At 41.8% G+C, this 15,370-nt stretch overlaps 1 protein-coding gene across 1 annotated transcript in view; it reads right to left on the reverse strand.

The window, feature by feature from the left end:
- The window catches only part of Ranbp21 (exportin-5-like protein Ranbp21), a 35,253-nt gene extending 20,741 nt beyond the window's left edge, over nucleotides 1–14,512 (reverse strand). The window contains exons 1-8 of the mRNA XM_080285596.1: nucleotides 14,393–14,512; nucleotides 13,619–13,774; nucleotides 13,183–13,254; nucleotides 9,988–10,146; nucleotides 6,991–7,161; nucleotides 5,856–5,999; nucleotides 2,736–2,891; nucleotides 1,777–2,016 (exon numbers count right to left, since the gene is read on the reverse strand). Coding sequence (XP_080141722.1) covers nucleotides 1,777–2,016; nucleotides 2,736–2,891; nucleotides 5,856–5,999; nucleotides 6,991–7,161; nucleotides 9,988–10,146; nucleotides 13,183–13,254; nucleotides 13,619–13,774; nucleotides 14,393–14,512 — 1,218 coding nt within the window. The remainder of the gene's footprint in view (nucleotides 1–1,776; nucleotides 2,017–2,735; nucleotides 2,892–5,855; nucleotides 6,000–6,990; nucleotides 7,162–9,987; nucleotides 10,147–13,182; nucleotides 13,255–13,618; nucleotides 13,775–14,392) is intronic.
- Between the last annotated feature and the right edge of the window lie 858 nt (nucleotides 14,513–15,370).

A 15,370-nucleotide genomic window follows, 5' to 3' on the forward strand; every position in this document is an offset into this window, starting at 1 on the left:
GTTGTGTCCGAATGTTGTATGGGCAAGTGACCTCAAAGCACTGAGTCTTGGTGTTATTTTATTTTTAATGTTTGTGATGTGTTGTTTAAATGACATTGCTGTATTGTATGTTACACCAAGGATTTTTTTTTTTTTTTTTTTTTTGGGGGGGGGGGTTAGTTGAGTGTTGTTTATGGTGAGGTGTGGGATGTGACTGTGTTCTGCTGTCAAGTTTGTGAGAAGAGTCACTGTAGGTTTGGCTGGGGCTATTTTGAGCCTGTTTGTGGTGAACCATTCGTGTAGTGTGTTGAGGTAAGGTTGAATAATGTGTGCAGCTGTGTTTGCGTTTTGGTGCGTAGGATGTACTGTGTGTGTGTGTGTGTGTGTGTGTGTGTGTGTGTGTGTGTGTGTGTGTGTGTGTGTGTATCCACTCACTCGACGTAGTGCTGCTCGGCTGTCTGCCCTTTCCTCTCCTCCATCCTTCTTTCCTTCCATCCTCTTCTGTCTTTCTTTCCTTCATTCTTTCCTCATCCTTCTGCCTACAGGTGACTTTACACTCCCTCTTCTGACTTTCTTCCTTTCATTCTTTCCTCTTCCTTCTGCCTGCAGGTGACTCTACACTGAATGACAAGCCAAATGGTTTCCTGTACACCAGGAAACCATTAACTATGCTGGGTGTAACCATATAACCAAATTTTGGCGCCTAGTGGTTTAGCGGGTAATTACGGAGCTCCAATCGGATTGAACTGGTGAAGGTTTATATCCAAGGGATGGTTGGGGTTTACTGCTCACGTAATGCTACTCAGGGATGAGTGAGGCTGGTCACTCTCATCGTAAATGTCAGGACCAACTTGCCAAGCCCCAGGCACCTAAGCTCCAAATGGGGCAAAGTAGGATTGGATGAAGAATGAATGAATGAAATATATATATATATACAAATAAATGAAGTCCGGATTAACTCAATCGGATACGTTTGTGTGAAGCTGCAGAATGTGGTGAATGTTTTTTGGCGTATCCGGTAGAGCCAGAACTCTAGGGGCTTGAATGATGAGTGAATGGAAGTGTGGCCTATTTGGACTGGGCAAGTTTGTGCTGTCTGGACATTGCTACTCCTCACCCTGACCTTGGGTGGGAAAGGAGGTCTGGATGATGATGATGATGATGATAAATGATGTGGGAGCAGAATTTTGAATCATGTGAATGACTATGTGGTTTACTTTACTGACTACGTGGTGTATTTTACTAGGCAAGCTCCTTAATTGTTCTACTACTTTTGTGCTTCAACTTTTTTTCGTTGCTAATTCCCGCCTCACCCCATCTCAGGTGGGAACAGACTGAGATACCGATAATGATAATGCTGAAGTTGCTTCTTTGTCACACCTAAAGGCAGTAGCTGTGTCTGTGAGTGTTCTAAGAGCACCGAGTCTTGAAATCTATTTGTCGTCATTTTTTTAATATGTTCTGCAAATAATGTGATGTGCTGTATGTCATTCCTATAATTTGACAAACTACATGTCACTTCTCAGATTTTAATAATATGTGTAACAGCAACCTGCAACACTCAGTGAGGAAATGGATAAGGAATAATTAAGAAAAATTTAGTTGCTCAAATACAGTTGTTATTGTCACTTATGGTTAAAAGGGGGTTCCAAAGAAGGAGAAAGGCATCTGCATATGACATTCATTCATTCATTTATTTAATCCAGTGTTGCCGCATGAGGAGAATAGGAGTCTGTAGGTGATAATTAAGAATATTCAATACAGCTCCACAACACAGAAAGGTCAATTTCCACCTACCTTACGAGAAACAATGGTGATCCACGACGGTAAAACTGCACGTAACGTGGGGCTTTGTGAGGCATGTTCATGTCGCAACAACTGCCCCCAGAGTGCATTGGTGTAATTGTAGACCTGCAAGCTTGGATGACGAGTGAATGCCAACATGGCATCCAGGTAAGTATGGAAGTTTGGTGGTTCATTCACATCAGATTCCTTTCCCCACAGTGTGCACAGCTGAGACCCTAAACTTGTAAGGATCTGTCACAGAAAAGATTGGGAGGGAACTGATTAGTAAAATACAATACAGGTAGGTCCCATTCTATGAGTGGGTTATGTTAATGGAGGACTGCTCAGACAGCCAAAACTTGTATAAAGGAGAACATAACTTATGGGGAAAATAAGATTAGGTTAAATGACACCCACCAACCCAGGTCAAGGTTATTTTTAGGAAGAATAAAAATTACCAACACCTTATACACACTTATAATACTACAATATGCCCGATAATATTACATGATTATTGTTGTGGCAGCAAATGGAAGGAGGAAATAGCATGTCATATATATTCTCTACACAACTCAGTCTCCTAACATACAGTTTCACTGGCCATTGCATCCACTGCAGCACTAATGATTACACACACACATACACACACCCTTGCATTACTGTGTAGAGAATGTGCATACCTATACATGCTGTACATGACTCCAGGTTAAGACTGAGAAAGCACTCGCCATGCAGGAAAGGTGATGCACATACAGTACCATAATGCAATCAGCCTCTGCCACTTGGTGCACTTTTGAAAATCTTATTTTTCTACATTTATAAATTTTAACATCTGAGGCGACCTCATGGATAGGTGAACCAGTGGATGTTGATCTCGTGAATGTTAAGGTACTAGTATACTGTAAATACATGTGTCCAACTTAAGCAACAGAGATTCATAGTTATGCTATATGATATGACACTGAACCTACCTGTGTGAGTGTCTTGAGGAATCTGTAGTTGTGTTCACTGAGGGAGGCAGTGGTGGACTGAGCAACAGCTGCATTGAACACTGCTGACATGGGAGCCTCAGCAAAGAGTAGTAACAGGGGCCGCCTCTCCTCTGGCCTCCCTTTGCGGCTCACAATCTGGATCAGTTGAGAGAATCTTTACAAAACGAAGAGTTAACTACATTACTTGTAAGTTAATGAGGGTTTTAGTCAGGGATCAGGACCAATGGCAGTATCAAGCTGGTCAGCTGTAGTTTTTCCTTCCCCATTAATGTAGATGGGAATGATGATGATGATAATGACTCATTATTCATTACTTTATCTTATTTATACAACTAGCAAAACAGGAGACAAAACAATCTTAACAAAATCAAACAGATGTCGCTGTCTTGATTTGATATCCAAATAAAAATTACATACCAATTCATCTGAAACTTTATACAGCCATATTTGGAGGAAAAAGAATTCAGAATGATGATACAGTATTTCTCAGATTACAAGCTACATGCATATGCTGTACAGTATCCAGGAAAAATATTTATGTTGATTCCATATCTACTTCATATACACATTAAGAGGTCTACGGAGGAGCTGTTTAGTCCAGACCATTTAGGGTGAAGTAAGTGAGCAATAAATCCCAGCCACACTCCATTTACGAAAGCCTTAACCCACTAGATCATTAGGTATTCATCTGCTGGGTATGTGGTTGTCACCCAATGTATAAAATAATTTTCTGAAACAAAGGATACCATTTGGCTTGTCATTCAATGTGGATTTATCTTTAGGTGGTACAGGTACAAGAGCAATTTTCCAGCATCAGATGGTCTAGCACCTCTTTGGATCCTGACAAAATTACGAAAGGGCATCTGATATTCCCATACCCGTCCAACTACTTTACTGGGCAGCCAACGAGTTTGTTGAGCGTGGCGTTTGATTACTTTGATTGCTTACACTGCTTGTCTTCATGGTGATCTCTGTATTTTTTCTGATTCTTAACTCATTTTACTTACATTTAACCCTAGCTATGGCTTCTAAGATAAAGGCAAGTGTCATTGGTGGTGTCCAGCGTAGACACCAGACTATTCCAAGTGTCAAACAACCTCCTTGATAGTGATTAACAGGTTCCCCAACCTACTGCAATGATGAAACCTCTCAATAACCAGATAAAGCAACAAATGGGAATAGATGTTAATTGGTTCGGGGCCCACATATTTACTATACACACACTTTTTTACCTAATACCCAAATAATAACCCCTAACATGACAGGAGGGACTGGATCAGCATGTTTACACTAATTCTGCTACTCTCGTTTGTGACCCAGACGACCCTTTTCTGATACTTCTCCTAACTTTGAAAGCCAGCACTGTTTATAATATACAGTATTTTGTCTTGAATATGAACTTTCACAATTGACCATTCCTAACCATCAACATCTGTTCTTGTGAATACAATGCTTTTCATCAAATTTCTTGCTCTTTTAAGTTCACCCTTAAATACTACACCGCCACTTCAAATACTAAATCACCATTTCAATTTATTCTTAATTACTACCATAGTCATATTAAAAGGTTATTTCCATCACTAGTATATACCGGTACAGAGACATTTTATAAGTGTGGAGAGCATAATGCGTTATTATGTTTTGAGGTTCTCCGTGTGTGGTAGACAGTGGCCAGGAGGCACTCCTTTACCATAGCAACCGATATGCAGCCATTCTGACCCACAACACCAGCCGCTCGTACCTTCATGTATATTTACACTCATCTGTCTGGTCAAAGTGGTGTTTTAACAGCTATTTGGAGGGATTTAATGCAGTAAGACATTTTTTATTGTGCTAAAACAAAAACAATAAAGCAAAATAAGGTTGAACTGCTGAAATAAATGGACCATGGTGTTCCTGCGCTGAGGTTGTGTGACACGTATGGTAATGGTTTATCAACTGCTTATGATATCCATCCATCCATCATCCAATCCTGCATTGCCCCATGAGAAGCATAGGAGCCCGGGGCTAGGCAAGTTGATCCTGACATTTAAGATGAAAGTGACCAGCCTCACTCATCCCACAATGGCATTACGTGAGCAATAAACCCCAACCACCCCTTGGATATAAACCTTCACCGGCTCAATCCGAGTGGAGTGCTGTAATTACCCACTAAACCACCAGGCGCCAAAATCTGATAAATCTGTTTATGTAAACATCAACCATTTCCAAACCCTGTTTCCCACTGACATGTAGCAAGCAGAAGATGCAGAAGCATTTGAGAAGTACTGTATTAACCATGTGTTACGCAAAGATGGAGAGAAATCTTTTTCTTTTCACCAGATGATGCCCTGGATATTTATCTTCAAGTTTATAATAATAATAATAATAATAAAAAAAATCCTTTGTTTTATGCACACCACGGGGTGGGATAAAAATAATGTAATTGCGCAATCCACGGTTAACTGCCTAGGGAACAACTAATACCTCCATCATCATCATCATCATCATCCAATCCTATGTCGCCCCACAGAGGAGCGTAGGAAACCGGGGCTAGGCTATGGAGTGTAAATAACAGAATATGTTGCATCCATAAGGGAGTACAAGTCACAGCTTAAGTTGTGCCAGACAAACCTGAGCTTCAAAACTATGCATTAGAGAGGCTCTCAGAGCAGCTAATTATGCACTCAATGGGTTAATAATTCATGGCTCTCACTCTTACTTTTTCAAGATTACTCACACCATAGTTAATATGGGTAGCATACTGAAACACCTTTATCCAGTTCTCCTGCAGTCTTTGTAATCAGTTCCATTCTGTTTCAACACTTTAACTGCAGGAGCCACTCTCCTCCTTACAGAACTATGCTGAACTTCCAACATTTTAATTACACTTTCTTTTCTTCCCTATCATCATCATCACCACCCAGATCTCCTTTTTCACCCTAGGGCAGGGTGAGGAAGAAGCAACATCCAGACAGCCCAAATTCGCCCAATCCAAGGGGCCACGCTTCCATTCACTCAGAGCCATTTATTCCACTAACATACCTAAAATTTCCCACCAGTTCAAGTCATTTACAATCAACATCACAAATTTTTTAAAAATCTGTAAGCCATACTAACCTGAAGAAGGCACTCAGAAGCCTCTATTTTGAGTGAGTCTTGGCTGAGGAGAAAGCAAAGGGACTGGAGCAGCTTGCCATCGTCAGTAAAGATGTACTGAACTGACACCCACTCCACATATACTGTCAATGTCATCAACACAACCTGCAGATGAAATTAAATAAATCATAAGTCTGTACTAAAAATCCATCAAATATCTCTGTTAGTGTTGTATGTCTATCTGACAAACATCTCAACACACAGCTTTCTACTAAATTTTATAATCACCCTTGGAACTCTGTCAAAGGCCTACTCCAAATCTACTAAAAATGTGGTGCACCTTTTCCTTCATTCTGAGGTATTTCTCTCGCAACTGCTGAACAATTAATACACATGTCTCTCTCAGGAATAACACCAAACTGTGTATCATTTCTACTTAGTTTCTGTCTTCTCACACTCTCAATGACCCTTTCTGTAGCTTTCATTGTCCAATCTATCAGGTTCAATTTTCTGTGATTATATCTCTCTGGCACTGGCTCACATTTCCCTTTATATGAATTTACAGTCATACTCTTCAACAGAGCTTCACATATTGTTTCTTCTTTTACAACTTCAGTTAGTAAATCAGTTACCAGTTTTCACACTTAAATCTCAGCCATTATTTCTGATGTACCAGCTACCTTACCAATATATCCACATACTGTCCTTCTAACTGCCTCTTTATCTCAGGTGGTGGGCCTGTACTGGTTCTTCAGCATTTCTAACACCTTATCTGTGCCAGTCCAGTCCCACATTCAGCTAATCACTGTAAAGATCACACTTGCTCTTTAAATCTTCACATGCAACAGTTAAAATTCCTACATCATTCCTGACCACCTACTCACTAACCACTTCTTGATTATCCCACAATATTCACACAGCCATCTTGAATATCTCAACTTTCCCTTGAAGACCACTATTTTGTCAATTATTTTTTCTTTTTTCATTTCACTCTGGTCAATGCCAGATTTGTATACCTGTATTCAGGTTAGGTACTGGTCTAAAATTCAGGCTGCTAAAAACAAAATCCCAAGGCCACTGCTAGATGATTTTATTTAGCTTCGGCTAAATGATTCCACACAGCAGAGAATAATACTTAAACACCCTCCCTACGCACCTGCATGACGCGGCAATGCTGTGCAGCCGTGTGAGTGTCCTGGCAGGCCGTAACCTCTTGGTAGTGGCTGTAATGCTCCTCCAGAAGACTGAGGAAAAATCCAAACATGCTCTCCATGTTTCCCGTCATGGCCTGGTACAGATCACGACGACGCTGGTTTGACTCCAAGTTCTGCAAGTGAGGATATCTACTGTAATACAAATAAGTCTAGTTAGATCTCACAATACTGCACAACAAACCTTATTAAAAGGTTTCCAGTTACCTGGTACATGATATCCCAAAAATACTGTACACACCTCACAAGGGAAATGTCGAACTTATTGCAAAACATCATCTCAAAACACTGCACTGAATCATCACAAGACACTACAAGGAAATATTATGAAAGGTCTCAGATCAACTAGCCTAAATTTATACTTGTGTACTAAACAGGAAAGTTTTGGAAAAGGAAACAAAGGGCAGGTACTTTGTTCTCATATGGGCTTATTTATTTACTGTATTGCCTCTACACTGAGTGAGATGCCAAATGGTTTCCTGTACACCAGGAAACCATTTACTACGCTGGGTGGTAACCATATAACCAGATTTTGGCGCCTGGTGGTTTAGTGGGTAATTACGGCACTCCAATCGGATTAAGCCGGTGAAGGTTTATATCCAAGGGATGGTTGGGGTTTATTGCTCACATAATGCCACTCTGGGATGAGTGAGGCTGGTCACTCTCATCTTAAATGTCAGGACCAACTTGCCCAGCCCCGGGCTCCTACGTTCCTTATGGGGCAACGTAAGATTGGATGATGGATGGATGGATTAATCAATTTTTATCCAACACTGATCTGATGGACATAAGCTATTCCCTCAGGTTCAACATCCAATCGCCTGCTGTTATGGTGATGATCTGACTCACATTAGATATGAACCAAGCCCACTGGACTGCTTAAATTTAACTACTTCAGCCAGGCGTCCCTGAGACCTTTTGCAGTTCACATAGATGGATTGTCTCAGCTATGAGAGACCAAAAACCAGAGTACTGGGAAAAAGAAGTAACATTTCATTCTGCTGAAGGCATGGAGACAGTCTATGAAAGTCTGTGAAAGGAAATCAAATTGGGGTTCTTAGGCACGGAATTTTAAAAATTTATTACAATATACCATCCACTCACTCGACGTAGTGCTGCTGTCAGGTGTCTGCCCTTTCCTCTCCACCATCCCTCTTTCCTTACATCCTCTTCTGTCTTTCTTTCCTTCATTCTTTCCTTGTCCTTCTGCCTGCGGGTAACTTTACACTCCCTCTTTTGTCTTTCTTTCCTTCATTCTTTCCTCTTCCTTCTGCCTGTGGGTGACTCTACACTGAGTGCCATGCCAAATGGTTTCCTGTACACCAGGAAACCATTACTATGCTGGGTGGTAACCAAATAGCCAAATTTTGGCACCTGGTGGTTTAGTGGGTAATTATTGCGCTCCAATCGGATTGAACTGGTGAAGGTTTATATCCAAGGGGTGATTGGGGTTGACTGCTCATGTAATGCCACTCAGGGATGAGTGAGGCTGGTCACTCTCATCTTAAATGTCGGGACCAACTGCCTAGCCCTGGGCTCCTACGCTCCTCATGGGGCAATGTAGGATTGGATAATGGATGGATGGATGAAACACACTAACAAGTTCCCACAGAAGTGAAAAAAAGGCTCAGGTGGCATCTGCAACTGCAGCTATGTACAGTAGGTTCGCACAGTGCGTGTCATCACAGGGCGTGATTCGCCTTGTGCACAAGTGACCAAAAATCATAACCAAAAACCCTTTAATGCGCGAGCTTACCGCACAGAACGCAAGGCAGAGCCAATGAGTGGCTCAAAAATGCCATTTTCTATTAGTGCGCGACCACCTCTCACACAGCGTCACGTGTCGTCATGCTGATGCGCAGAAATTCAAGTTGAGCACCCTAGCGTGATGGAAGGCAGGACTGAGCTGTGTATGTCAAACATTAGCAAGATCCTTGATGCCGTGGATAAGCTCAAGGAAGAGGTGAAGGAACAGGAAGTGAGCAACCTACGAACGGAGGAACTTCTTGTTGGTATCGACAAACTCTTCCGTTTCTACACAGACAGGCACAGGGAAGAAACAAACAGGAGAAGACAAACGCTCATAACAAGCTACACACAGCGGGCTCAAGTTGGTGAAATTGCGGAACCAGCGACATTGTCTGCTCCTGATCCTGTTGAGGATGAAGAGCATGCAATGTCAGAAGTGTCAGCACTGGACTCTGAAGGGTTTATGGCCGAAGTGAGTGACTTTGATGCTCCTAGGGCAGATGCTCAAGAGGAGTCTGTGGAGGGAAGTGTTGGTGCAGTGGGAGGTGCGGTGCGGAGTGCGGCGCTGTAAGTGTTGCCGCGCCTCGGAACCCCTGTTATTTAAGGTCATCAGGCCTGTTGTCTACTGTTGTTAGGGTGACTACTCATATTTTTGTTATTGTAGCAATAGCTTTAGTACATTGTCTGAAACATATGACCTTTATTATGTCTCTAAGGGCCAAAAAATGTCCAGGTATGAGGGGGTACCGCCCATATGTAATTATTCCCATAAGATTATGTATTCCCAGTACGCGAATTCCCAGTGCATGAGGTCATGGACCGCCCAATCTCTCGCGCACTGTGTGAGCCTACTGTATATGGCAAAGGATATTCTGGATTTGGTAGTTTGAACATGCATGTACACACGTGCACACACACACATACAGAAGAAGGAAACTTGGCAATCAGTTACATTAATATGCTCCATACTCTGTCCAGGGCCATGACAATGTGCAAAGTATTACAAAAGATTCTGAACTCTCTCCAGTACCATAATAATGATGAGCAAAGCATTACAAAAAAATTCTTCTAAAGTTCTAGTAACACAATAATTAAAATTCTAAAAGGGGCATAATACTAATTTTCATATCTCAAAATACATTCAGGGGAGAGGGGGGGCAAAGTAAACTAAAACCCTTCCTCAACACACATACCTGTAATGTTGCCACATCCTCAGCAATGCGAAGGAAGACCAACAATACAAGCTCTGTCTGTGTTGGTCCCTGTTTAGAGAGGTGGTGCAGCTCCTCCAGCAGTCCCGGCCACTGCTGAGGCCACTCACGCTTCATCATCTCCACCACCAGCCGAGATACCTGGGGAATGGCCAACTGATTAAGGTGCCCTGAGCTATGTTAAGTTTGATCTTTTTTTTTTCCTAATGCAACGAAGAAGGAACCAAAGGCCAGGAGCCCGCAAACCATTCCCTCCCAGAAAAAACAAAAACAATACAACAGAGCGCCAAATTCAAGATCCGTTCATTTCGAGATGCCTGGACACACTGCGCTTGAAAGACTGGAGACCATAGGAAGTGGGAAATATAAAAACAGTTCCACAGCTGACCTGTTGCATAAATGAAGGACTGGGTGTAACGGTTAACTTCTGCATTAGAGAGTTGGACAGAAAAGGGATGAGGGTTTGTTGCTAAACGGGTGCTATGAGCCCGTCGCAGTGGTGGGGGGGTGCAAGCAGATAGTTCAGAGATGCAGTGACCATTGAAGTTGCAACAGAAAAGGAATAAAGATGCAACAGTGCGGCAAAGAGACAGAGGTTGAGGGGAGCCAGTAAGAAGAGGAGAGTTAATAAGACAAAAAGCCATTAACTCCACCTTGTTGAGGAGAGCTGTATGTGGGGAGCCTCCCCACACACAAGAGTTGTACTATATACAAGAGTGAATAAAATCCATGTATTAAGTCAACAACTGTGCAGAGATAAAGAAGGTACAGAGTCCGCTTAGCACATCTAATCTCTTGGAGGCAGACTTTACAAGAGGTGAAATATGATCTTTCCAAAATAAATCCCGAGAGAATGAAACCCCAAGTATGTTTAAAGATGATGCAGGATTGAGCAGGATATTATTAAACATTAGTGGGTACTCTTGTGGAAGATTTTGATGGGTTATAGGTGTAGGATCTGAGTTGCAGCGCATTAAAAACATGATTACTTCTAACCCAGACAGAGATACTGTACAAGCCAAGTCAGATATTAGGTATGCTACAGCCTCATCCCTTGCTTGTTGAAATGACTGCTGAGATGGACGCTCAGGGTAGCAAATGGAAAGGTGAAGGGTGGACTCATCAGCATATGAGTGGATAGGATCAGATGTACAGCTTAGGTCACTGATGAATAAGAGAAAGTTGGTGATAGGAAGGAGCCCTGAGGAACAAGCTACTGATAGATCTATGAGAAGAATAGTGGCCATCTACAACAGCAGCCATAGAATGACCAGAAAGGATGCTACAGATGATGGCACAGACAGAAGGATAGAAACCGTAAGAAAGCAGTTTGGAAATTAAAGACATGCCGGACTCGATCGAAAACCTTTAAGATGTGCAACAGCAAAGCTTCTGCCAAAGCCCCGAGAGGAGGATGGCCACGAGTCAGAATGGTAGGTGAGAAGATCGCCAGTGGAGCGTCCCTGACGAAACCCATAATGATGGTCAGAAAGAAGGTTGTGATAGTTAAGATGCTTTAAAATTTTTTGGTTAAGAATAAACTCAAAAACTTCTAAGACACAGGATTTTAAAGCAACTGGGCAATAGTTAGAGGGCTGGAAATGGTCACTCTTCTTTGGGACAAGCTGAATGAGAGCAAACGTCCAGTAAGAAGGAAAGGTACAATTTGACAGACAAAGGCAAAAGAGTTTACCTAGGCAGGGTGCATGCACAGAAGCACAGTTCTTGAGAACAACAGGAGGGACCCCATCAGGCCCATATGCACTGTTGGTATTAAGGCCAGTGATGGCAGAAAATACATCAGTTGGAGAAATTTTAATGTCAGCCATGAGGGAGTCAGAGGAGGGGAAGTGATGGTGGAACAGCACCGGAATCGTCAAAGCTGGTATTAGAGGAGAATGTCTGACTGAAGAGATCTGTTTTATCAGTAAAAGAAATAGCTACAGAGCCATCAGAATAGAAAAGACGAGGGATGGAAGATGAGATAAAGTTGTTAGAATGGTTTTTGGTAAGGTGCCAGAAGGAGCGGGAAGAATTCAAGTTGGAGAGTTGAGAGCAATTAGTGCGGATTAAATTATATTTAGCAGAGCGAAGAACAGACTTATAACAGTTCCAGGCAGAAACATAAAAAAGATGAGATTCAAGAGTGAGCTGGCTCCGGTACCTTTGTAGACCTTCTCCTTGTTGTGGACAGCATTAGAACAAGCATGATTAAACCAGTTTCTTGCATTAATCAAAGGATATGAGAAAGGAATGTATGCTTCCATGCCCGTGATAATAACCTCCATAATGCTGAGGAAACGGATAATGCAAATATATTTCACAGAAGCTTTCCTATCAACTGATTCTCCTGCTTGTCTTTATCCAATTATATCCCCGACTGCTAGGGGTCAGGTGCCTTGATGAATCTTTACAGCACCTAACTACTGTACTGTACTGTACCTGCAGAATGGCGCCACGAGAGAAGTTACCTGTGGTTGATGTTGTCTGCTTACCAAGACCAGGGTTAAGCAACAACAAGTCATTTCAATATCAAGGGAAAAGCAACAGGCAAGAACAGGTAATATGATACTGAACTACAGTGGTACCTGTGGTCAATGGGACTGCTCAGCACGACAAGTTAAGCAACAATAACAACTCATTTCAGTATAAAAAGAAAAGTAACAGGAGAGAACATTTAATATGATCCTGACCTACACAATCCTCAACCTAACTCTAGTTCTTACTTAAGTAGGCTATGCTGAACAAGACAGGTAAGATCCAGACACAGGAAAAAAAGAAGCACAACAGTATTACTGCAGAACTATCAACAAAGTTCCCAATAAAATGGCCCACATATTTATTCACTCATCATTCAGTCTTTCAAATTTCTTAGTTCCAGCACTGCACCCTTTATTTAACACTATGAAAGAGAAGAGATGAAGCCGAAGAACTAACAAACAGCATGACCAAAGTTGATCATACACACATTCACACATCATCCAAACCTTCACAATCTTGGCTCCATCTCACAAGCAAAAAATCCTTCCATATTTTGTATACAAAATTATTTTGATATATCCAGTATCATATACAAAAAATAAACTACAGCAGTTAGTAAAAGGTGCTAAAGAGCATAAACAGCCTTTGCTGGTACCATATATTACATACCACAGGTTAAATCTGTAGGCTACAAACCTTATCCTTAATGTAGAGGTGTTCTGCAAGGAGGTCTAGTGTCCCTTGTGCCACAAGCTGCATTGTGTTTTCCTGTGAATAATAATAAATGCAGAAACAGTCAGTCTCATTTTACCTCTAGTAAGGCATGGCACCCTGAAAGCTATGCATAATTTATCACATACTGTGCTGATGTATCAAATTTTTTTCATATTTTCTAATAAGAGGAAGAGATATCACCAACAAAGTCCATGCACACCATACATAACAATCAACTGGAACAGAGCTAGGAGACAGGAAACTACCTTTTCATAATCAGAAAAAAGTTGATTTATTCATTCCTTCTTTCTTTTAACTAAACCCACTTCATGCAGGAGAGACAACGGAAAAACAAAGTACAGAAGGGAAGAACTAATAACAGTATGCCCAGTGCAAGGAGCTAAATAATCATACCCACTTTAATATAAAGCTTTTGTTCTATAGAGAGGTCATTCCACTTGTACTTTATGACATGTTCCAGAAGCTGTAGGCCAAAGTGTCGCACCATGGGCTCTCTGTCCCGATGGGCCAGGTAGAACCCACATCCAACTGCCTGCTCACAATCCTCCTTCACCTGTCAATATTAAAATTAAGTTAACCTGTCAAAACCACTGCAAAGTTAAAAAAAATCTTCACCTGGAAAGACTATGGCAAATTTAGACAAAGTGCAAATGAATCATGATGAATAACTAGTTTATGACAATTCCCTGTCCAAGATATAGGTTATACACATGCAATGACAATTTCAGACCAGGTTCATACACTGATGTAAACACAACTTTCTGCATGGAAGAGAGGCAACTGTGTAATGCACTGAATAAAGAATGCAGTATCTAAGACTGTGGGAAAAAAAAAAAAAAAAAAAAGCTGATGGGTGCCAAATACTGAATATAATTTGCAAGTTAACAGTTTTGGGAAAGGAAGTTCATATGAGGTGAAGAGGTGGAAAAGTACTGACATGAGAGAAGGATAATGAGAAACTTCAGATGGGGCTGGGGAGACAAGCAAGGGCAAAGTAACCTAATGATAGTTCTGCCGTGGTCATTCGTTGGTGAGGGGTTCCCAAGAAAATCTAAGGAATTGGAGATAATAGATGATCAAGGTCTGCCATGGCTATTCCTTGGTGATGGTTTCCCAGAAAGGTGTGAAGTACTGGAGATAACAATCAGGTAATTATTCTTCATAGACTAACCTTTTCAAGCATGTTGTAAGAATTAAGTCGTACATTGTGAGGGACAGAGGGGTCAAGGGTGGTGTGGACTGCTTGTGCCACCATCCCTGCCACCTCTGCCACCTGGTTGCCCACTTCCATCCTCCCACTCAGCCTCTTTCTAGGGGGTCTTGCCTTACTGCCACTGCTACCTCATACAACCTGCGAGTGGGATGTTAATTAACAACCACAACCCAATCAAACAAGTGTGCTGCCTGTAGCCTGGGTGATATGATCCACACTATTCAGTCTGGTGACCGTCAGGAGTGGATCCACTTCTTTTGTACACAAATGCCTCTCTATCAACTGATATGCTTACTTAAGACAAACAGAAAATACACTGTGAAAAGTGCTGTAATGTATATCAAAATACTTGGCTGAGAAATGGGAAAAGGAAGCTAGGGAAGCCTAACAAACAACTGAAAAACAAGCAGCCTTAAAACAGAAGACATCCCAACTCAACCAACCTATCCCTCCAAACCAAATAGACCTACAGACATCCACCTATAGCTCTAACAATTCCTACAGACTTTACCCTTCAGAAGTACTAGGAAGCACTCCAAAGGATATCGATCTCAGCAGCACCCTACCAGGCCTAATGAGTGACATCCACCAAGGCTGCAGGAGTAACAAGCACTATGACCGAGACCAGAACTGCAGAGGTAACACACACCATGACCAAGACTGCAGGAATAACACTCAACATGACCGAGACCCAGACCACAGGATTACTCAACAAGAAGATATTCTATCTATCTATCTATCATCCAATCCTACATTGCCCCATGAGGAGCGTAGAAGCCCGGGGCTAGGCAGTTGGTCCCAATATTTAAGATGAGAGTGACCAGCCTCACTCATCCCTGAGTGGCATTACACGAGCGATCAACCCCAATCACCCCCTGGATATAAACTTTCACTGGCTCAATCCAGTTGGAGCGCAAAATTACCCACTAAACTACC

This window comes from Coenobita brevimanus, chromosome 107 (genome assembly GCF_032717465.1).
Source record: "Coenobita brevimanus isolate Jiangsu-jjx chromosome 107, ASM3271746v2, whole genome shotgun sequence".
NCBI lineage: Eukaryota > Metazoa > Arthropoda > Malacostraca > Decapoda > Coenobitidae > Coenobita > Coenobita brevimanus.